This window comes from Anomaloglossus baeobatrachus, chromosome 8, assembly GCF_048569485.1.
Source record: "Anomaloglossus baeobatrachus isolate aAnoBae1 chromosome 8, aAnoBae1.hap1, whole genome shotgun sequence".
In the NCBI taxonomy this organism is placed as follows: domain Eukaryota; kingdom Metazoa; phylum Chordata; class Amphibia; order Anura; family Aromobatidae; genus Anomaloglossus; species Anomaloglossus baeobatrachus.
Genome location: NC_134360.1, coordinates 86,332,526 through 86,356,016, shown reverse-complemented (window position 1 = coordinate 86,356,016; position 23,491 = coordinate 86,332,526). Strand labels below are relative to the sequence as shown.

General features: G+C 45.0%; 1 protein-coding gene across 3 annotated transcripts in view; it reads left to right on the top strand.

Annotated features, from left to right (window-relative positions):
• CSDC2 (cold shock domain containing C2) overlaps positions 1–23,491 on the top strand; it is a 65,152-nt gene that overhangs the window by 18,617 nt on the left and 23,044 nt on the right. For all 3 annotated transcript variants that reach the window (XM_075321870.1, XM_075321871.1, XM_075321872.1), the window contains exon 2: positions 22,501–22,706. In XM_075321870.1, coding sequence (XP_075177985.1) covers positions 22,537–22,706 — 170 coding nt within the window. In that variant the 5' untranslated portion in view covers positions 22,501–22,536. The remainder of the gene's footprint in view (positions 1–22,500; positions 22,707–23,491) is intronic.

Here is a 23,491-nt window from a genome sequence, read left to right as displayed (position 1 = left end):
GTGAAATAAAATAAAATAATAAAATAAATAAAATGGTGAAATAAAAAAACAACTCTATGGTGGTATTAAAATTAACATTTCAATTATACTTAATGTTGAACGGTGTTTAAAAAGATAAGTGACACCTAGAATTGTTATGTTTTTCTTTATTCCACCATATCTACCAAGTCATAGGTAAATAGTTAATAACAAATTACAACTCATCCTGCAAAAAAAAGGTGTTTGAAAGAGATTATTCATTCTGTAATATTTGATGAAGGATAGTGCATTAGGTTTTCTTAAGCTGGGTTTACACACTGCAACATCTCAAACGACATCGCTGTAACGTCACCGGTTTTGTGACGCAATAGCGATGTTGTTTGCGATGTTGCAGTGTGTGAAACCTATCAGCGACCCGGCCCCTGCTGTGAAGTTGTAATCGTTACAAATCGTTCAGGACCATTCCTAGGTCCTTTGTTTCCCGCTGTGCAGCATGCATCGCTGGAAAGTTTCAGTGTGTGAAGACTTTGCAGCGACTTTGTTAGCAACTTCCCTTTCAAAAGGCTGCTTATCAACGTCCCCAACAACCAGCTAGGTCGCTCTGCAGGTCCGGATCGCTGTTGAGTTGTTGGCCAGGTTTGCCTGTTTGACAGCTCACCAGCGACTTAGCAGAGACTTAGGGAGGTCGCTGTTACGTCACAAAACCGGTGACGTTACAGCGATGTCTTTTGCGATGTTGCAGTGTGTAAACCCAGCTTTAGACTAGCAGAAATATACACTATGTGTCTGAGGCTATGTGCGCACGTTGCGTCGGAGTACCTGCAGTTTATTCTGCACGTTTTATTTCCCTTGGTTTTTGACCAAATGGATTGTGACCATTTTTTAGCGCTAAAAACGCATGCATTTTTACCACGTTTTTAGTGCGTTTTTAGCGCTTTTTACCTGCGTTTTCACCTACGTTTCTGCAGATGCGTTTTGTAGATCAAGACACTGAGAAATAAAGTTGAAATAGACAAAAAGAATGAAAAAAGAGAAAAAAAGTAAAAAATTAACTTTTAATAAAAATATATGGGAAATTATCATTTTTAATTAAAAAATAGTGGTTATGCACATTTTATCAGAAAAATAGGTGAAGTTTATAATTTTTTAACATTTAAATTTTCGGTTATTGTGTGTGTGTAAAGGAACATTAGAACCCATTAATTTTTGTCCAGAAAAGCATGCGTTTTTGGAGCCAAAAACGCAGTGGAAAAGCAGGTAAAAAGCATGAAAAACGCAGGAATTGTGCTTTTGGTTGCGTTTTGCCATTTCTCATTGACTCCAATGTTAAGGAAACGCTGCACAAAATGGCAAAAACAACTGACATGCTGCTTCTTTTTCAGCGTGGTGTTTGACCACAAAAATGCAAATTAAACGCTGCAGAAAAAAAACCAAAGTGCAGACAGGATTTCTGCTTTTCCCATAGACTTTGCTGGCAATCAAAAACGCATGCGTTTTAGCGCAAAAACGCTGCTGCTAAAAACACTGCAGAAACGCGGAAAAAAAACGCAACGTGCGAACATAGCCTGACAATGGCCAGTCTGCTGAGCTATACTCACCTTTCCTCACACCAGCCACCCAGTCCTCTTTGCATTTTCTTATCACCACTGTGAGCAGTGAAATCTCTGAGCCTCCTACTCTAGGTTGGGCCTTCCAGCTCTGACAAGGCCCTAAAAGGTCCTTCGTAAGCGTGCAAAAGATACATGTGAATGCGCCAGGGAATTCAGGGCTCATGTTAGTAATCAGAACATTTGTCTTTCCTCAATGATGGTTAAGTTTGATATATTGTGGACTGGTATTTTGATAAATTCAAGTGTAATTGAATTCTACTCTAATTTTACAAAAAACGTCAATTTCCAAAATGCAGATTTTTTTTGTAATTCTTTTCCGTGTGGATTTCTAAACTGTAAAGTGCCATAGAAAGATAAAAAAAACCCAACAACTTATATTCGCCTTACCACTCAACTCTTTGTCCCCTCTGCTCCTCCATGTCAACTATACAAATCTCGCATCACCTTCTGATTCCACTTAGGGAGGCTTTGCACGTTGCAACATCGCTAGCCGATTGTAGCGATGCCGAGCGCGATAGTCCCCGCCCCCATCGCAGATGCGATATCTTGTGATAGCTGCCGTAGCAAACATTATCGCTACGGCAGCTTCACACGCACTTACCTGCCCTGCGACGTCGCTCTGGCCGGCGACCCGCCTCCTTCCGAAGGGGGCGGGTCATGCGGCATCACAGCGATGTCACACGGCAGGCGGCCAATAGAAGCGGAGGGGCGGAGATGAGCGGGACGTAAACATCCCGCCCACCTTCTTCCTTCCTCATTGCAGGCGGGACGCAGGTAAGGAGATGTTCCTCGCTCCTGCGGCTTCATACACAGTGATGTGTGCTGCCGCAGGAACGAGGAACTACATCGTACCTGTCGCTGCAGCGAAATTATGGAAATGACCGACACTACACAGATCACCGATTTTTGACGCTTTTGCGATCGTTTATCGGTACTTCTAGGCTTTACACGTTGCGACGTCGTTACCGGTACTGGATGTGCGTCACTTTCGATTTGACCCCGATGAGATCGCAGTAGCGATGTCGCAACGTGCAAAGCCCTCTTTACACTGAAATCCCGTGGCCTGTAACAGAGAGCTGGGACATCCGACTCTGATAAGGGCCGGGACGGTTATAATAATAATAATAATAATAATAATCTTTATTTCTATAGCGCCAACATATTCCGCAGCGCTTTACAAATCAGGAGGATTATATACAAACAAGTAACAGTTATAGCAAATACAATATTTAGAGGGAAAAAAAAGACAATAATGCTCTCGTGAGAGCTTACCATCTAGAGTGAGATATGGGGGGGGGTGTCAAGGTACAAGTGCCTATTTACAATGACAATCCAGCCATCTCCAGGATATGGGGGATAGATAATGGTTTCTTGGACCAGTGGGCCAGAACCTTGAGATTCATTTGGGTGCCATGGCGTTTGATGTGGAGTTATGTTGTGAGAAGTTGTAGAGGGACTATATGAATTGAATCTGATTAGGAAGTGTAATAGGCCGCCCTAAAAAGATGCATTTTTAGGGTGCGTCTGAAGCTGAGTAAGTTGTGATTTGTCCTAACTTCTTGGGGTAGAGCGTTCCAGAGGGTTGGTGCAGCTCGGGAGAAGTCTTGGATCCGGGAGTGAGAGGTTCGAATTAGTGTGGATATTAGTCGAAAGTCATTTGCAGAGTGTAGAGAACGGGTGGGGTGATAGACAGAAAGGAGGGTGGAGATGTAGGGGGGTGCCACACTGTGGAGAGCTTTGTGGGTGAGAACAAGCAGTTTGAATTGAATCCTGTTTTGCACATGTGTGCTCACACTCGCTGCCCTTGCATAGCCATCATCATTGTGATGGGCCCGGAGAACTTAGCATAAGAGGTAGGTATCAAATGATGGGACAAGGACCGTATATGTGACGGCGTGGAGCGAAGGGACCAGGGGGGCGAGCATAAGTATTCTTTTATTATTTTTTACATATTTTTCTATTTTGCTCTGGGGTCTTAAAAGACCCCAGACACTAAAATTGTGTAGAACAACTTCTCCATGAATCGAATTTCCCATGAAAATCTGAGTGAACAGGAAAATTAGAATTTTCCATTATTTTGCTCACCTCGATTACCTGTCCTTGAAACAGTCTGCCAGTGCCAGCTTTTCTTCATCGACTTGTAGTAGTCGTCTGCCACCACATTTCTAAGCAGGTACAGTGTCTCAGCATCACTATAAGGGTATAAACCATAGTGAATAGTCATCACTTTTCTCATTTTTCAATCGAGATGGCCATCTGAATATTCTACCAGTGTATTTTATAATAAATACTGCCAAAGTGTAGTCTGGCCCGGCATTTGAGCCAGAAATCTAGTGGCTGATATTTACCCGGTGATGTCCAATTCTTGCCTCTTTACATAGAACTTTTTCAGTTATGATTTTCCATATTATTTTTATTACTGAAATGTTTGTCAAATTCTTTGACCCATCTTTCACTTGTATTGTAAACTTTGTGGTTTTTCCAAATATCATTCCAGAATCTGTATTCTATAACAATGATAATGGTGTTACTAGAAAACATCAGATTTACCTCTCCATACTGTCCCCCCCAAACTACTGATCCTCCTCTGTTCCCACTTCTTCATACTGCCCCCCATGCTTGCATCTATCTATACTGCCCCCCATATGCTCCCACTTATCCATACTGCCCCCTCTATACTTCCACTTATCCATACTGCCCCTCTATACTTCCACTTATCCATACTGCTTCCTCTATGCTTCCACTTATTCATACTGCCCCCTCTATGCTCCCACTTATCCATACTACCCCCTATGCTCCTACTTATCCATACTACCCCATATGCTCCCAGTTATCCATACTGCCCCAATATGCTCCCACTTATCCATACTGCCCCCCATATGCTCCCACTTATCCATACTGCCCCCTTTATGCTTCCACTTCATATTCATATTGTTTCTTCTTTGGTTGTTCACATTTTATACTGTTCTTACCATTTATGCTTTGGTATCACTGCCTTTGGTCAGACTTAAATGATTGACTTTGTTTGCACTGGATAAATCTCGCTTTATATCACTCCTTGCTGTTTTCACAATTTGCAGTGCTTCATCAATTCTTCCTTGTGTTTAGCTAGTACTTTTCTAATCAACCAGTTTTTGATCTTCTTATTCTTTTATTTCTTCAAGCTATTGGCATCTTTTTGATTTTTAGGTTCCATTTTGGCTCAAATGTTTTTTGAGTTTTTGGTCTTTGGTTTTCAATGCCCGGTTGTTCTTGTTTCTTCCAATGATGTTATTTTCACAGTTGCAAGTGGTTTGTATGTGTCGTTCATTATTGATGCCAGATTTCTTTCTTGGCACTCCTTGCTGAGAATCTTTTCTTTTTGTTCATATGTAAATTCATATGTAAATGAGTGGAAGATGGCTGGCACCCCCTAAAGTGATCTGCAGAGTGACATAATGTTATGTAGCTGTATGATATACTGCTATTACATGACACTGATGCAAAGGATTGTGATGGTATGGTTAATGCTATGATTCATTATCCCTTTTTTTAAGTTTCTAGGACAATAGACAGGTAAGAGTTGCAGTGAGTCAGCCCTACAGCTGGTAGGAGTCTTGGGAGCTATTACTATGTTCACTTCAAATTCTACTGTATATACAATAGACTGTAATTGTATAGCAAGTTTCGTACATGTTTTAGCCTGTGCACACCTTGCAACATAAATTGGCATATTTTTGGCAAGATGAAGTACCCTGGAAAGAGCTAATCAAGATAAAAAGGTGTGGTGCAGCCTGAGGGTAGAGGCTGGGTAATATGGGACAGAATAGCCAAGCCCACTGAAGAAATTGACAACAGTGTTAAGCCCAGTGCTTAAATAGAAGTCTGGCCCTTCGTGGGCAGTGCTTGCCTGAGGGAGGAGCCAAAGCAGTGGAGAAGCTGCATGTGCAGAAGATGCCCAGAGAAAGCAGCAGAAAAGGCAGTGAGATCTTTTTCACGATTGAGCAGTAGACAGCTGTTGTGAATACATTTTCCAGTTTGGGGCTTCCTCTTGTGGTCAGTACTGACGGTGCAGTTGACCTGTGGAATGAAAGACACACACCTGTACAAGACTGGCAATCAGGCCTTTCAGATTGGGACTATATAACTGAGTAGTTTTCTCCTGTTCCTTGCCGGTGCTCAGTGGATATCCTGTGTGTTAAGGACATTCTAAAACCAGCCCTGCCCACTACCAGAACTCCTCTCAGATAAGTGGTCTTGTTTCTCTGCTTATTGTTTCCACTTTCTTGTTGTTTTTTTGTGCTTTGATACTATGCTTGTTTTCTTTTTTGTCTGTGTGGAGTTCTTGGTGGAATTGGATCTTTCCCTGCTGGGAGTGTCTGTATACTTAACTCCATAATTCTGCAATGTGTTTTGTCATGCTTGGTATTAATTCAGTCCCTCATCTATATTAGTGTGTTTGGATCCCAGTAACATTTGAGTGCTGATTTAGTGGGGGAGAGGCCGTGTGGCCTCAGGGGTTTTCCATATCAGGCCGGTATGGTATTTTTTAGTGTTTTTACGGCTGCAGACAGTGCTTCTTTGTAGTCTTTCTTATAAGGATAGTTTGGGCCTCACCTTTGCTGAATCTGTCTTTTTTAGCTTTGTATTGTGTTTTCCTATATCACTGTAGTCTTTACATGTGTGGGCTATCTATATCTTTGGGGATTGCTCCGAGGCAGATTAGCTTTCTTGTATCTCTATCGGTAAGAATATTTAGTCCTCCGGCTGTGTTGAGATGACTAGGTCATCGTAGGCTCGTCCCACGGCTACTTCTAGTTGTGTGTCAGGATTAGGTCTGCAGTCCGTCAAGGTTCCAGCCACTCTGTTATATTTTGGGTTTCCGCATTTTTTGATCCTCCTCGGTCCCTGAATCATAACAGACAGCATGGTTGATCTTGCAGTAACAAGAGGTTGATCTTGCAGTAAAAAGAGGAGAAATGGAGAACAAGGCATCATTTGTGGAGAAAGGAGATCATGCAGGTGCAGACTTATTATTAATGTAACCTGTGTGGCCACGCAGAAGCCCATAAGGTAAGGGGATCAATGTGCACATCCAAAAGCTGGTGGAATTGTGCATTATGATGAGCTATTGGGCTGCAATGGGCCCATATATAGTCTCTCTCTCTCTCCTCTCTCTCCTCTCTCTCCTCTCTCTCCTCTCTCTCTCTCTCTCTTTTCCCGGATCCGCTCCCCCATTGACTTACATTGGGCTGGATTCCGGATCGGATCCGGACTTCTGGGGCAACCCGCGACGGATCCGCCGGATCCGGATTATTAGCAATCCGCTCAACTCTAAAGGAGACATTGATAGCAAATTTGTAACTGGAGAGATAAATGTCAGTTTGGATTCTAGGACAGAAGATGATGCCCTGGGAGTGTGGAGCAGACGGAAAGGAGAGCTCTGTTGCAGAGGGAACGGCCGGGAGCCCAGTCAAATATAGTTATGGGTTGGGATCTTGAGACAGCAGTAGGTGAATTTTTGGGGGCTGAGACAGTGTGTAGGCCAGACCTGGTAGCATTTATGATGAAATCCTATACTTTCTAACTGGGGCACAGGTACTGCGCAGAGTTGGGTTGAAGTATGAGGGGTGATCCAAAAGTAATGATAATCAATAATAAACACAATGAATATATTAAAAATAAAAAATATTTTTCTACATGGTCTCCTAACAAGTCTATACATTTAGTCCATCGCTTTTCTAAACTTAGAATTCCCTTCGAAAAAAATTCTTGATCTTGACCCTCAAAAAAATCCCCAACAGCGGTTATCACGTCGCTATTGTCGTCAAATTTCTTGCCCCGGAGGTGTTCCTTGAGGCGAGGAAAGAGAAAGAAGTCACTGGGGGCTAGATCTGGCGAATAGGGAGGGTGATCCACCAGTTCAAAGCCCGCTTCTTGAATGGTTGCCATGGCAACTGCAGCTTTGTGAGCCGACGCGTTATCTTGGTGAAACAGCACTCCAGCCCGCAGTTTGCCACGCCTTTTATCCTTGATAGCCTCCTGCAATCTTCTTATTTGTTCTGCGTAGTAGGAGCCGTAATAGTGGATCCCTTCTCCAAATAGTCCACTATAATAATTCCTTCAGCGTCCCAAAAAACAGACGCCATAACCTTCCCTGCTGAGCTTGACACTTTGAATTTCTTCGGCGTTGGTTCATCGGCTCATTTCCATGTCATCGATTGTTGTTTAGTTTCGGGATCAAAGTAGTGGATCCAGGTCTCGTCCATGGTCAAAAAACGTGACAAAAAATTCTCCTTGTCTGCTTGGAACTTTTCGAGATTTGCTATTGAAATGTTAACTCGTTTCTTCTTTTGCTCGTCGGTTAACATTTTTGGCACCCAACGCGCGGAGACCTTTCTCATTAGCAAATCTTTTTCAAGGATTCTTTGAATTCTGCCATGAAATCCCTGTGACCTCAGCTACATGCCTGATAGTCACTCTTCGATCTGCCAATACAACTTCTTCAACTTTTTTCACGTTTTCTTCATTGAGGGACGTGGATGGGCGTCCTTCACGATGTTCATCTTCCGTTGATGTTCTTGCCAGCTTAAATTCCTTGGCCCAGCGTGCAACTGTGGAATATGGAGGAGAAGAGTCCCCCAATGTTTCCACCAAGTCGCTATGTATGTCTTTGGTAATCATTTTTTTCAAGCAGAGGTATTTGATGACAGCTCTGAGCTCGTTTTTTTCCATTTTGATGTTCACTCCTCGGCAGTTCATATTCAAATGAATGTAGCTCCCGGGAATCGTGGCCTATTTAAGTGATTTTTTTTTTCCTGGACTAGTGGGTACCTAAGAGAGAAGAGAACATTTTAATTTAATTTCTGTGTTCAATAGAAATAACCGATTATCATTACTTTTGGATCGCCCCTCGTAAGAAGGAAAGGTAGCTGAAGTGGAGCGCCCAAGTCATTTTTGCTGCATTTCTGAAATGTTTCTTACAACATATGTGCCTCCACATGTCATGTAACTGCCTCTAATGAAAATACAGTAGATGTGTTTTATTAGCATGTACCTGACCTGCCTCCTGTTATATATGAGTTCCATCAAGATCCCCAGTAAAAATTAGTTTATATTTATAACCTAGACTGAATCCTTCCTTATCTCAGAGTTCAAGGTTCCTGTATCATCTTAAGGTATAGAGTATGAGAGTGGAACTGCAGCAGTTATCATCACACACCCAGGAAAGCCCATTTCACTGATGGTCAGGTGTGCAACTATAAGTGCATCTCCATAAATTAGAATATCATCAAAAACTTAATTTATTTCAGTAATTCAATACAAAAAGTGAAAAGCATATATTATATAGAGTCATTACACACAGAGGGATCTATTCCTATATATTATATACAGTCATTACACACAGAGGGATCTATTCCTATATATTATATAGAGTTATTACACACAGTGATCTATTCCTAAATATTATATACAGTCATTACACACAGAGGGATCTATTCCTATATATTATATAGAGACATTGCACACAAAGTGATCTATTTCTAAATAATATATAGAGAGATTACACACAGAGGGATCTATTCCTATATATTATATAGAGTCATTGCACACAGAGTGATCTATTCCTATATATTATATAGAGTCATTACACACAGAGTGATCTATTCCTATCTATATATATAATTGCCTTATTCTGTCTGTCTGTCTGTCTTGCTCCAAAATTGTGTCACGTGACAGTGTCACCGTATGTGTCATAAAAGTGACAACTGTCGGATTGGACGCTGGGCTCGGCCTGGCACCGCCCCTCCCCACGGATTGGCCGCTCGCCTCGGCCTGGCCCCGCCCCCCGCATGGATTAGCCGCTTTGGGCTTGGCCTGGCTCCGCCACCCCACGGATTGGCCGCTCGCCTCGGCCTGGCCCCACCCCTTACATGGATTAGCCGCTCGCCCCAGACCTCCGCACGCACCCCCAGAAGAGAGAAGACAGAAGAAAGAAGACCCCGCAGTCGTACTCACCAGACGCCGACCGGGAGCAAGTGAGCGCATCAAGGAACACTCACACACGCGCACACACACACACAAGAACAGACACACACACATCAGATCACACTCACTCACTCTCACACACACCTCACACACACATCAGATCGCATCCACACACAACAACATCCAGTGATATCGCTTACTTCTCGGCGGCGATACTGTTCGTGCAGTGACCTTCCAGGACCAGCCGGAGGATCACATGGCCGAAAGCATGTGGTATCTCCGGATGTTGTGAGTGTGTGAGTGCATATGTGCGATATCGTCAGTGTATGTGTGCGTGTATGCGATCGGGTGTGTGCGTGTATGCGATCGGGTGTGTGCGTGTATGCGATCGGGTGTGTGCGTGTGTTCTGATGTGTGAGTGTATGCGATCGGATCTTTGAGTGTCGGCAGAGGAGCACGGCGTGCAGCACAGCTGCTGGGACCGCCCACCGGAGGGCACAGGGAAAAGTGGGGTGTGAGTGTATGCAATCAGATGTGTGCGTGTATATTGTCTGATGTGTGAGGGTGGAGCACGATGGGGAGTGCGCAGCATAGGGGATGGAGCACGATGGGGAGTGCGCAGCATGGGGGATGGAGCACGATGGGGGGTGCGCAGCATGGGAGATGGAGCACGATGGGGGGTGCGCAGCATGGGGGATAGAGCACGATGGGAAGTGCGCAGCATGGGGGATGGAGCACGATGGGGAGTGCGCAGCATGTGGGATGGAGCACGATGGGGGTGCGCAGCATGGGGGATGGAGCACGATGGGGGGGTGCGCAGCATGGGGGATGGAGCACGATGGGGGTGCACACCTCCCCCCAAAACACACACACAGCGCCACACGCGCACCGCACAACACACCACACACACACTGGGAACCACAAACACTGTCCTACACAGACACCCACACACACACAGACAACGCCGCACACACACAACACCCAACACACAAACACCGCGGCATACACAAATATACGCACATACCGCGCAACACACACACTGCACAAAACATACCTAACCCAAAACACACACACGCACTCCACATCCAGACAAACCGCGCAACACACACAGCACCACACACATAGAACGCTGTAGACACACAGCGCTCCACAAACAACGCAACACACACAACGCAACACACATACAACACCGCTCTCACACACCCCACACCCAGACAACACCCAGAACATTTACAGCGCCCTACACAAACACTGGCAACTACACACAACAACATCGATATATATAACAAAAATCATACATTAACTACACAATAAATTCTAGAATACCCGATGCGTTAGAATCGGGCCACCTTCTAGTATATTATATAGAGTCATTGCACACAGAGTGATATATTCCTATATATTATATACAGTCATTACACACAGATTGATCTATTTCAAGTGTTTATTTCTCTTAATGTTGATGATTATGGTTTACAGTCAATGAAACCCAAAAGTCATTATCTCAGAAAATTAGAATATTATATAAGACCAACTGCAAAAAATTTTTTAAACTCAGAATTGTTGGCACCTACTGAAAAGTATGCCCTCAATACTTGATTGGGCTCCTTTTGCAGGAATTACTGCATCAATGCGGCGTGGCATGGAGGCGATCAGCCTGTGGCACTGCTGAGGTGTTATGGAAGCCCAGGTTGCTTTGATAGCACCCTTCAGCTGATCTACATTGTTGGGTCTGGTGTCTCTCATCTTCCTCTTGACAATGTCCCATTAATTCTCTATGGGGTTTAGGTCAGGTGAGTTTGATGGCCAATCAACCACAGTGATACTGTGGTTATTAAACCAGGTATTGGTACTTTTGGCAGTGTGGACAGGTCCCAAGTCCTGCTGGAAAATAGTTGCGCTGACTTTGGTCTTCTTGATAAAACACAGTGGACCTACAGCAGCAGATGACATGGCTCCCCAAACCACAGGGCCGGATTATAGGCGGGGCAGGCGGGGCTTCAGCCCAGGGGCCCCCACCACAAGAGCTTCTGAGGGGGCCCCCACCACCATCAGTGTAAGCGCCATTTTATTAAGGTTCAGGACCACACTGTATCTTTAAGAGAATTTCAATCCGGCCATCACTATGCTGCAGACACGCCCACTGCATGCTGTGTGGGCTGAGTCTGCAAGGATGACGTCACCGCGCTGCTGCTTCTTCGTGCCGTACAGGAGCTTGTGGGAGGACCGGAGCAGAGGCCTCGGTGGATGACGGTGAGTGTGACGTCATCCATCATGGTGCCGGGCAGGAGGCTGCAGTGAGGAGGGAGCAGGACGGGATTTCGACTGTCAGCGGCAGCTCTGCCGGCAGGACCAGTGTGAGTTATTGCAGGAGTGTGCTCTGCTGCAGATCAGGTCGGGCTGTCAGTGCCGGGTCATCGGCCTCATCCCCCCCCTGCAATAACTCACACTGATCTTCAGCAGAGACATCACTACACCGAATCCTGCACTGATCACATCTGAGCCTGCAGCACACATTACACTATATGGCCCATATTACATATAGAATATGTGAGGTCCTGTAGGCCCAGGTGTGATCAGTGCAGGGCATTGTATATCTGTGTATATACCACATCCAGTGTACAGAGCAGTGTGATATACTGTGTACATTATATATCACATCCAGTGTACAGAGTAGTGTGATATACTGTGTACATTATATATCACATCCAGTGTACAGAGTAGTGTGATATACTGTGTACATTATATATCACATCCAGTGTACAGAGTAGTGTGATATACTGTGTACATTATATATCACATCCAGTGTAGAGTAGTGTGATATACTGTGTACATTATATATCACATCCAGTGTACAGAGTAGTGTGATATACTGTGTACATTATATATCACATCCAGTGTACAGAGTAGTGTGATATACTGTGTACATTATATATCACAACCAGTGTACAGAGCAGTGTGATATACTGTGTACATGGTATATCACATCCAGTGTACGGAGTAGTGTGATATACTGTGTACATGGTATATCACATCCAGTGTACAGAGCAGTGTGATATACTGTGTACATGGTATACCACATCCAGTGTACAGAGCAGTGTGATATACTGTGTACATGGTATACCACTTCCAGTGTACAGAGCAGTGTGATATACTGTGTACATGGGATACCACATCCAGTGTACAGAGCAGTGTGATATACTGTGTACATGGTATACCACATCCAGTGTACAGAGCAGTGTGATATACTGTGTACATGGGATACCACATCCAGTGTACAGAGCAGTGTGATATACTGTGTACATGGTATACCACATCCAGTGTACAGAGCAGTGTGATATACTGTGTACATGGGATACCACATCCAGTGTACAGAGCAGTGTGATATACTGTGTACATGGTATACCACATCCAGTGTACAGAGCAGTGTGATATACTGTGTACACACATCAGATGGCATATAATGTGTATATTGTATAACATCTGGTGTCTGTATCACAGTAAACCCGGTCAAATGCCGGGGCCCTGAGCTGCCGGGGGGCCCAATCGCGGTGGCAGGAGTGGCGTATCGCTAGTCAGGGGGCCCAGTGCTAGCGCTGTCACCAGCCTCCCCCCCGCCGAGGATCGCACTTTCAATTGTATCGGCATCGCAGTTGCCGATACAATTGAGAGCAATGATGAGATTGGGCGGCTCTCTCTCATGATTCTCCTCACTGTCTCTGTTGGCGCTCTGACAGCTCTGCAGCGGAGCTCGGTGACGTCATCACTGCGCGCCTGCTGATAGGTCGAACGACAGCAATAGACGCGCCGAGGAGACCGGAGCAGCGGGGGAACGAGGAGAAATGAGTATGTACAATCACTGTGGCCAGACGACCATGGGGGTACATTAAATGATATGGCGGCTGTACACTACATGAGGATGCCTATTGCCATCTGGTTCTCTGCACTGTGCTATATACTGGCTGTATACTACATGAGGGTGCCTAATGCTAACTGGCTCTGCACTGTGCTATATAGGGGCTGTATACTACATGAGGATGCCTAATGCTATCAGGGTCTGCACTGTGCTATATAGGGGCTGTGTACTATGTGAAGGTGCTTAATATTATCTGGTCTGCTCTGTGCTATATAGGGGCTGTGTACTATGTGAAGGTGCTTAATATTATCTGGTCTGCTCTGTGCTATATAGGGGCTGTGTACTATGTGAAGGTGCTTAATATTATCTGGTCTGCTCTGTGCTATATAGGGGCTGTGTACTATGTGAGGATGCCTAATGCTATTGGCTCTGCACTGTGCTATATAGGGGCTGTGTACTACGTGAGGATGCCTAATGCTATCTGGGTCTGCACTGTGCTATATAGGGGCTGTGTACTACATGAGGATGCCTAATGCTATATGGGTCTGCATTGTGCTATATGGGGGCTGTATACTACATGAGGGTGCCTACTGCTATATGGGTCTGCATTGTACTATATGAGGACTGCTTATTGTAATATGGGGGCTGCATAGTGCCATATGGGGGCTGCATAGTGCCATATGGGGGCTGTATACAACATGAGGGTGCCTACTGCTATATGGGTCTGCATTGTACTATATGAGGACTGCTTATGGTAATATGGGGGCTGCATAGTGCCATATGGGGGCTGCATAGTGCCATATGGGGGCTGCATAGTGCCATATGGGGGCTGCATAATGCCATATGGGGGCTGCATAATGCCATATCGGGGCTGCATAATGCCATATCGGGGCTGCATAATGCCATATCGGGGCTGCATAATACTATATGGAGGAATATTGAGGCTGCATAATACTATACCCCCAGAGTTGTATGTCCCTTCCACCCCAGAGCTGTATACCCTAAGAGCTGCATGTCACCCCCCCACCTCAGAGCTGTTTGTCCCCCCACCTCAGAGCCACTGCCCCCCTCTAGAGCTGTATGCCCCCCATTGCTCCATACCCCTTTCCTTAGTAATATTTATGCCCCCCCAGTAATGTGTATGTCCCCAGCCTCTCATGTGATGTGTATATACATCGGTGTTAGTGTGCTCTATGTGCGGCCATGTCTGTTAGTGACTGCCACCAATCAGCGTGGCACAGACACATGCCCAGGAGGAGTTGGATGGAGACAAGCAGGGAGGTGAATGAGACTGTTGCCGGCTTCCCAATATTAAAAATATATATAAAAATATAAAAATGTGTCTGTGTGTGCATGTATGATGTGTATCTGTGTATGATCTGTGTATGTCATCTATGTATGTCAGTGTATATGACTGTGTCTAGATTTATGTCTATTTATATGTGTTTTTGTGAATTTCTCTTTAAATATATATGTGTACATATGCCTGTATGTGAATGTATGTGTGCATGTCTATGTGTGGATGGGGCCCACTGAGACTCTTTCGCCCAGGACCTACAAAAACCTGGAGCCGGCACTGTGTGTACCAGTCATGTATTCTCCTGTACACTGTGCAGGGGCGTACCTTTGGGGGGCATGCGGCATATTTGCATATTTATCAAAGGGGCACCATTGGAAAGTGTGAGGCAGCAGTATGGTGGGAGAAAATTGTAAGTAGACAGTATTGGGAAAGAAAAGTGTGAGGGGCATAGAATAGAGACTGGGTAGTAGTGGGGGATAAGCAGTATAGAGAAGGGGCGGCATGGTGGCCAGTGTGAGGGCACAGTATGGAGGGCACAGTATGCTGAGGAGGGGGAATGTGAGACGGAGGTACAGTATAGTGACTGTATAGTGAAGGAGATGGGGCAGCATGGTGGCCAGTGTGAGGGCACAGTATACTGAGGAGGGGGAATGTGAGACTGAGGTGCAGTATAGAGAAGGGGCAGCATGGTGGCCAGTGTGAGGGCACAGTATGGAGGAGGGCACAGTATGCTGAGGAGAGGGAATGTGAGACTGAGGTGCAGTATAGAGAAGGGGCAGCATGGTGGCCAGTGTGAGGGCACAGTATGGAGGAGGGCACAGTATACTGAGGAGGGGGAATGTGAGACTGAGGTGCAGTATAGAGAAGGGGCAGCAAGGTGGCCAGTGTGAGGGCACAGTATGGAGGAGGGCACAGTATGCTGAGGAGAGGGAATGTGAGACTGAGGTGCAGTATAGAGAAGGGGCAGCATGGTGGCCAGTGTGAGGGCACAGTATGGAGGAGGGCACAGTATGCTGAGGAGGGGGAATGTGAGACTGAGGTGCAGTATAGAGAAGGGGCAGCATGGTGGCCAGTGTGAGGGCACAGTATGGAGGAGGGCACAGTATACTGAGGAGAGGGAATGTGAGACTGAGGTGCAGTATAGAGAAGGGGCAGCATGGTGGCCAGTGTGAGGGCACAGTATGGAGGAGGGCACAGTATACTGAGGAGGGGGAATGTGAGACTGAGGTGCAGTATAGAGAAGGGGCAGCAAGGTGGCCAGTGTGAGGGCACAGTATGGAGGAGGGCACAGTATGCTGAGGAGAGGGAATGTGAGACTGAGGTGCAGTATAGAGAAGGGGCAGCATGGTGGCCAGTGTGAGGGCACAGTATGGAGGAGGGCACAGTATGCTGAGGAGGGGGAATGTGAGACTGAGGTGCAGTATAGAGAAGGGGCGGCATGGTGGCCAGTGTGAGGGCACAGTATGGAGGAGGGCACAGTATGCTGAGGAGGGGGAATGTGAGACTGAGGTGCAGTATAGAGAAGGGGCAGCAAGGTGGCCAGTGTGAGGGCACAGTATGGAGGAGGGCACAGTATGCTGAGGAGGGGGAATGTGAGACTGAGGTGCAGTATAGAGAAGGGGCAGCAAGGTGGCCAGTGTGAGGGCACAGTATGGAGGAGGGCACAGTATGCTGAGGAGAGGGAATGTGAGACTGAGGTGCAGTATAGAGAAGGGGCAGCATGGTGGCCAGTGTGAGGGCACAGTATGGAGGAGGGCACAGTATGCTGAGGAGAGGGAATGTGAGACTGAGGTGCAGTATAGAGAAGGGGCAGCAAGGTGGCCAGTGTGAGGGCACAGTATGGAGGAGGGCACAGTATGCTGAGGAGGGGGAATGTGAGACTGAGGTGCAGTATAGAGAAGGGGCAGCATGGTGGCCAGTGTGAGGGCACAGTATGGAGGAGGGCACAGTATGCTGAGGAGGGGGAATGTGAGACTGAGGTGCAGTATAGAGAAGGGGCAGCATGGTGGCCAGTGTGAGGGCACAGTATGGAGGAGGGCACAGTATGCTGAGGAGGGGGAATGTGAGACTGAGGTGCAGTATAGAGAAGGGGCAGCATGGTGGCCAGTGTGAGGGCACAGTATGGAGGAGGGCACAGTATGCTGAGGAGGGGGAATGTGAGACTGAGGTGCAGTATAGAGAAGGGGCAGCATGGTGGCCAGTGTGAGGGCACAGTATGGAGGAGGGCACAGTATGCTGAGGAGGGGGAATGTGAGACTGAGGTGCAGTATAGAGAAGGGGCAGCATGGTGGCCAGTGTGAGGGCACAGTATGGAGGAGGGCACAGTATGCTGAGGAGGGGGAATGTGAGACTGAGGTGCAGTATAGAGAAGGGGCAGCATGGTGGCCAGTGTGAGGGCACAGTATGGAGGAGGGCACAGTATGCTGAGAAGGGGGAATGTGAGACTGAGGTGCAGTATAGAGAAGGGGCAGCATGGTGGCCAGTGTGAGGGCACAGTATGGAGGAGGGCACAGTATGCTGAGGAGAGGGAATGTGAGACTGAGGTGCAGTATAGAGAAGGGGCAGCATGGTGGCCAGTGTGAGGGCACAGTATGGAGGAGGGCACAGTATGCTGAGGAGGGGGAATGTGAGACTGAGGTGCAGTATAGAGAAGGGGCAGCATGGTGGCCAGTGTGAGGGCACAGTATGGAGGAGGGCACAGTATGCTGAGGAGGGGGAATGTGAGACTGAGGTGCAGTATAGAGAAGGGGCAGCATGGTGGCCAGTGTGAGGGCACAGTATGGAGGAGGGCACAGTATGCTGAGGAGGGGGAATGTGAGACTGAGGTGCAGTATAGAGAAGGGGCAGCATGGTGGCCAGTGTGAGGGCACAGTATGGAGGAGGGCACAGTATGCTGAGGAGGGGGAATGTGAGACTGAGGTGCAGTATAGAGAAGGGGCAGCATGGTGGCCAGTGTGAGGGCACAGTATGGAGGAGGGCACAGTATGCTGAGGAGGGGGAATGTGAGACTGAGGTGCAGTATAGAGAAGGGGCAGCATGGTGGCCAGTGTGAGGGCACAGTATGGAGGAGGGCACAGTATGCTGAGGAGGGGGAATGTGAGACTGAGGTGCAGTATAGAGAAGGGGCAGCATGGTGGCCAGTGTGAGGGCACAGTATGGAGGAGGGCACAGTATGCTGAGAAGGGGGAATGTGAGACTGAGGTGCAGTATAGAGAAGGGGCAGCATGGTGGCCAGTGTGAGGGCACAGTATGGAGGAGGGCACAGTATGCTGAGAAGGGGGAATGTGAGACTGAGGTGCAGTATTTATATCTAAATGCTACAGTGCGTGCTCTACTGTTACGGCTAAAATTGTTAACGTTATTGGGCCCCCACCAGATTTTCTGCCCAGGGGCCCCCACCAACCTTAATCTGGCCCTGCCAAACCATCACTGATTGTGGAAACTTCACACTAGACCTAAAGCAGCTTGCATCGTGGACTCTCCTCTCTTCCTCCAGACTCTGGGACCTTGATTTCCAAATGAAATGCAGAATTTACTTTCATCTGAAAACAACACCTTGAACCACTGAGTAACAGTCCAGTTCTTCTTCTCCTTGGCCAAAGTAAGATGCTTCTGGCGTTGTCTATTGGTCATGAGTGGCTTGACACAAGGAATGCGACACTTGTAGCCCATGTCCTGGATACGTCTGTGTATGGTGGCTCTTGAAGCACAGACTCCAGCAGCAGTCCACTCCTTGTGAATCTCCCCCAAATTTTTGAATGGCCTTTTCTTAACAATCTATCAAGGCTGTGGTTATCCCAGTTGCTTGTGCACCTTTTTCTACCACACTTTTTCCTTGCACTCAACTTTCCATTAATATGCTTCAATACAGCACTCTGTCAACAGCCAGCTTATTTAGCAATGACCTTTTGTGGCTTAACCTCATTGTAGAGTGTGTCAAAGACTGCCTTCTGGACATCTGTCAAGTCAGCAGTCTTCCCCATGATTGTGTAGCCTACTGAACTAAGGGACCATTTTAAACACTTAGAAAGCATTTAGAAAGCACTTGTTTTGTGGTAGTTATTCTAGTTTTTTGAGATAATGACTTTTGGGTTTTCATTGGCTGTAAGCCATAAACATCAACAGTAACAGAAATAAACACTTGAAATAGATCCCCCTGTGTGTAATGACTCTATATAATAATATATGTTTCCATTATTGTATTGAATTACTGACAAAAATAAACTTTTTGAGGATATTCTAATTTATTGAGATGCACTTGTATGTCTTTCGGCGGGTGCGCACCTTATACATACTGTAGATGTACATGCACGCACCATTATTTTTCCTTTCCACACTTCTTAGCTTTGTGTTGTTTCATCAAGTGGTTCCATGCTGACTCCGACAAGTTCTGTGTTCATTTTTCAAGCAGCTGCTGAGCTCCTGTCACTGATTTGATTTGTGAAGAGCTCAGAGGGCTAGAGATGTGGCAGAAACACTCACTCCTGTGATAAAACAAGCAGTGAAATATGTTATTTCAGAAAGCAGCAGCTGTGAGCCCCTGCTGTGTCATCTCTATACTCTGTTGTCAGAAGTGACTTATGCTCCCTCCCTGAATATGAGCTGTGGTATGTGTTGATCTTGAACTGTAGCATTTCTTTATAGTCACACACCGCAAATAAGAAAGTACATAGCGGGGGAGACACATTTATTAAATTATCTCAGCACATAAACTTATTTTTCACACGCAATTATTCTAAACTATATTAATTAAAATGTACTTTGTTTGTGAAACAACCCCTTTAATGAATTGGCCTCATGGTGTATATAGAAAACGATTTTGCACATGTTGGCTTTTTAGGGAAGTGTGTGCACCCATCCAACACTCAGATATGTGAGTAAGCAGGAACCACTTTGCATTAGCAGCACATAGCAGGGAGGAACATCTGTCACGCAGGGTGGATTGATTTAAATCACGCCGATTTAAATCATGATTTAAATCACAATTTAAATCAAAAGATTTTTTTTAATATAAATCACGATTAAAATGAGACGTGAGAGCAGTGTGCATGTGCGCCCATAGTTACACGGACGAAACTAGGGGCAACGATCTAACGCCAGGGTGAGGGGGGACCCCAAAGTAAGTAAAAATCTTTTTTGTTTTACTATATGGCAGAAATCAACTCTGCAATGGAGTGGCTCGCCAATACTAACCATGACATTGTGGCAACTGTGCTGAAATTGAAGTGTGAATCTGCACCATTTCAAAAATACATGTTTGCAGATAACGTCGTTAATGAACTAAAACCACTGGACTGGTGGAAGTCGCAATCACTTGTTCTTCCAGCAAAGATAATAAATCTAGCTACTCAGCTACTGACTGCATCGGCTTCATCCGCAGGAGTAGCGAGATTGTTTTCTTCATTTGGTTTTGTGCACACAACAGTCCGAAACCGCTTAGGAACTGCTAAAGCAGGACAACTGGTTTTCCTATTAAAAGTCCTAAATAAACAGTAGGCTTAAAGGACTGATGTATTCACTGAAGATGTTTGCTTACTTCAAACGTTAGAGATAGGCTATTGTTAAAAAGTACTTACTCTCTGTAGTTCAATTCTGAGTGTTTAATAGTGCAAATAAAAATTATTAGGTTTCATAATCAACTGTTTTAATATTTTTATTTGTGTAAAACAATTAGATTTGCAAAAAGACAAAGTTTTGCTTGTGTACAACTTGATTAAAAAATCTGATTTAAATCAAATGATTTAAATCAAAAAAATCTGATTTAAATCAAAAAAATCTGATTTTTTTGATTTTTTTAAAAAAATCAAGATTTTTATCCACCCTGCTGTCACGGCATCACATGTTAATACTGGAGTAGTATGACAAAATAGGTCAGTATCAAAATATATACCGTATATACAATTGATAAATAAAAACACAGACGAAAATAAACACCCATCTAATACACAGTCATAACGGTCACAATAAGAAGTCAGTATACAGGTCAGTGAAATCCAGAGAAACTATGCCTAATTAATAGGGTCCAAAATGTTTGAAACAAATCTGTACATAATTCCTAGTGGCAAAAAGAAGTTATTGAAATGCGGTAAAGAGGCATCTAAAAGAATGCTCAACTAACAGTAGATGACACCCAATATTCATAGGGCCTGCAAGTGCAAGATGTATGGAGGAATTTTTTCATAAATGGTTACTTGGCCTAAAAGAGTGTGCAAGTAAGTACCAAGGGGCAAAAAGTTTCCATGCTACTAGAGATGAAGGCCCCAACGCGCGTTTCGCCTTAGCTTCTTCTTCCCTTGGAAGGAGCTCACACTTTATCCGGAAGTGTTCTTTGCAAGAGTTGTTTTTCTCTTTGTATAATGTAACAGAGAAATGTAATGCCAAATGTTTGTGTGAACCTAGCTTAAAGGGAATGTATTGGTAGCTTTTTGCCATGGAATCTGATAGCAGCATAATGTAGTGCAAGAGAGTCTAATTCCTGCGACGTGTCACTTATAAAGAGAAATGTAATTTCACACCGGGAGTGAGGAGACTCCCGGTGAGCAACGCAACACAGAGGGAAGCAATACAACAGAAGGCTCTGGTGCTAGGTAGAGGGGAGTGGAATAACCTCTTTACACTCTCCTTAGTATGATCCCTGTACTCCCTATGATCCTTAGATGCGTCCTTCCCCCATGCGCCATCATGTGCCAAGGCCCTTGCTGGCCCTTAAGTCACCCTGACTAGTGAAGGCCAGTAAAATGCTAGTCTTGTCACTGCAATAAGACAGCACGAGGAAGGTAAGACAAACAGGTGGGGAATGACACAACAAATAACACTCAATGGTTTCTCCAGCAGGAACTTCTCAGCTGCAACAAAAGCAACACCTCAGCTCCTCCAGAGACAGGCTTCTTCAAAGTGGACAGAATAGATTAAACTATTGCCAGCATAGTTTAACAGAAGGGAGTGGCTGCAGCTGAGGTTACAACTGCCTGTTATATTGCAGCAGGAATGAACAGAACCTTAACCCCATCAGCAATAGATGGAATTAAATGAGCTCCAACTCAGTATAAATGATGACCAGGCACTAAGGAGGATCTGCGATCAACTAAATACTGTGACCCTCTGACCCCAGAACCCCTCCTCCCCAAAATCACATCAAGCCGTGCCACATTCATGACTCGTAATATCAAATCCTGGTGTGAAGTTAGCTTTAAAGGGAATGTATCTACAGATTTTTGCTATGGAATCTGATAGCAGCATAATGTAGTGGCAGAGAACCTGATTCCAGCAAAGTGTCACTTACTGGACTGCTTGGTGCAGTTTTGATAGAATCCCACTTTTGTCTGATGAAGATGTAGCAGAACTAAGATTCCTGGCTTATGTATAGCCCCGCCCACATCCGTGACTGGCAGTTTCCTGTGTACACTGTGAATTGTTAGAAAGCTGCCAATCAATGGTGGCGGTGGGGTTACACAGATGAGCCTGACTGCTGTGCACTTGAGACCTTCTCCTGTAATGATACTACTGCTGATGAAACAGTGATTGTATTGAAACTATAGCACATAACCTAATAAGTGACACATCACTGGTATCAGGGTCTCTGTCTCTACATTATGTTGCTCTCAGATTAACTAGCAAAAACCTGCTGACAGATTCCCCTTCAGCTGTTTATATGTTACATATATTGTGGTATATATATTGAGCATACAATGCAGTTTGTAATCAGGCCTTGCTTGTATTAAATTTCTTTGTAAATGTGGTTTTCCTTTTTAATGTTTTAATGTTTCAATTTTTTTTCTATATAACAGACAAATAGACCATCCCTCATCCAGATAAGTGCAGACATGTCTTCTGACCCCACCACACCAACGCAACCCCTACAGTCCCCGAAGTCACCGGTAGCTCCATCATACCCATTCCACAGAGAAGGGAGCCGACTCTGGGAGAGAAGTCACCTTTTTCTAGGAGAACTGCCAAGCCCTCTACCAACTAAGAGAACTCGTACATATTCAGCGTATGTATACTAAAAAACCTCAACATTGAAGAAATGTACAGCTGTAACGATTTTGTATTTGTGTCTCTCATTTTCCAAAATTGCTAATCCCATATAAACTAAATTTACATTTGAACACTAAATTATACAATTTGAGTACTTCCCTAATGAGAAGCCCATAATCTGTACAAATTTATTGAGAAACAAACTGAAATCATTTTGAGGGTGCTATATAAATAACAAAACTGGTTGCATAAGTCTGAACACCCTCCTAGAACTTTTGATGTTGTGTTCAGAATTAGCCAATCACATTTACTCATGTTAAATAGTAATCAGTACACGGCTGCCATCTTTTACAGTGATGATAACCTCACATAAAGTTTAGCTGTTCTTGCAGGATTTTCTACAATTTTCTTAGTTGCATTTTACAGCAAAATCAGTAGCTTACAACACAGGAAAGGGATCTCATTCTTAAAAGTTATCAGTCAAGAGAAGGGTTCACATTTTTTTCTAAGGCATCAGATACAGTACATCAACAAATACTATGAAGATATTCATCGAGAAGTGGCTTAAATTTGGGACAACTGAACATCTCTCAAAAATTGATGAAAATACAAGAAGAAAATTTGTCAGGGACGCTACCAAGGCTTAAACCAACAGTAAAGGAGCTGCAGGAATTTCTGGCAAGTACTGGTTGTACACTGCGATTGACAACAATCTCCTGTATTGTTCATGTCTAGTTTGTAAGGTAGAGTGGCAATGCGGTAGCCTTTTCTTACAAAGAAAATTATTCAAGCCTGGCTATG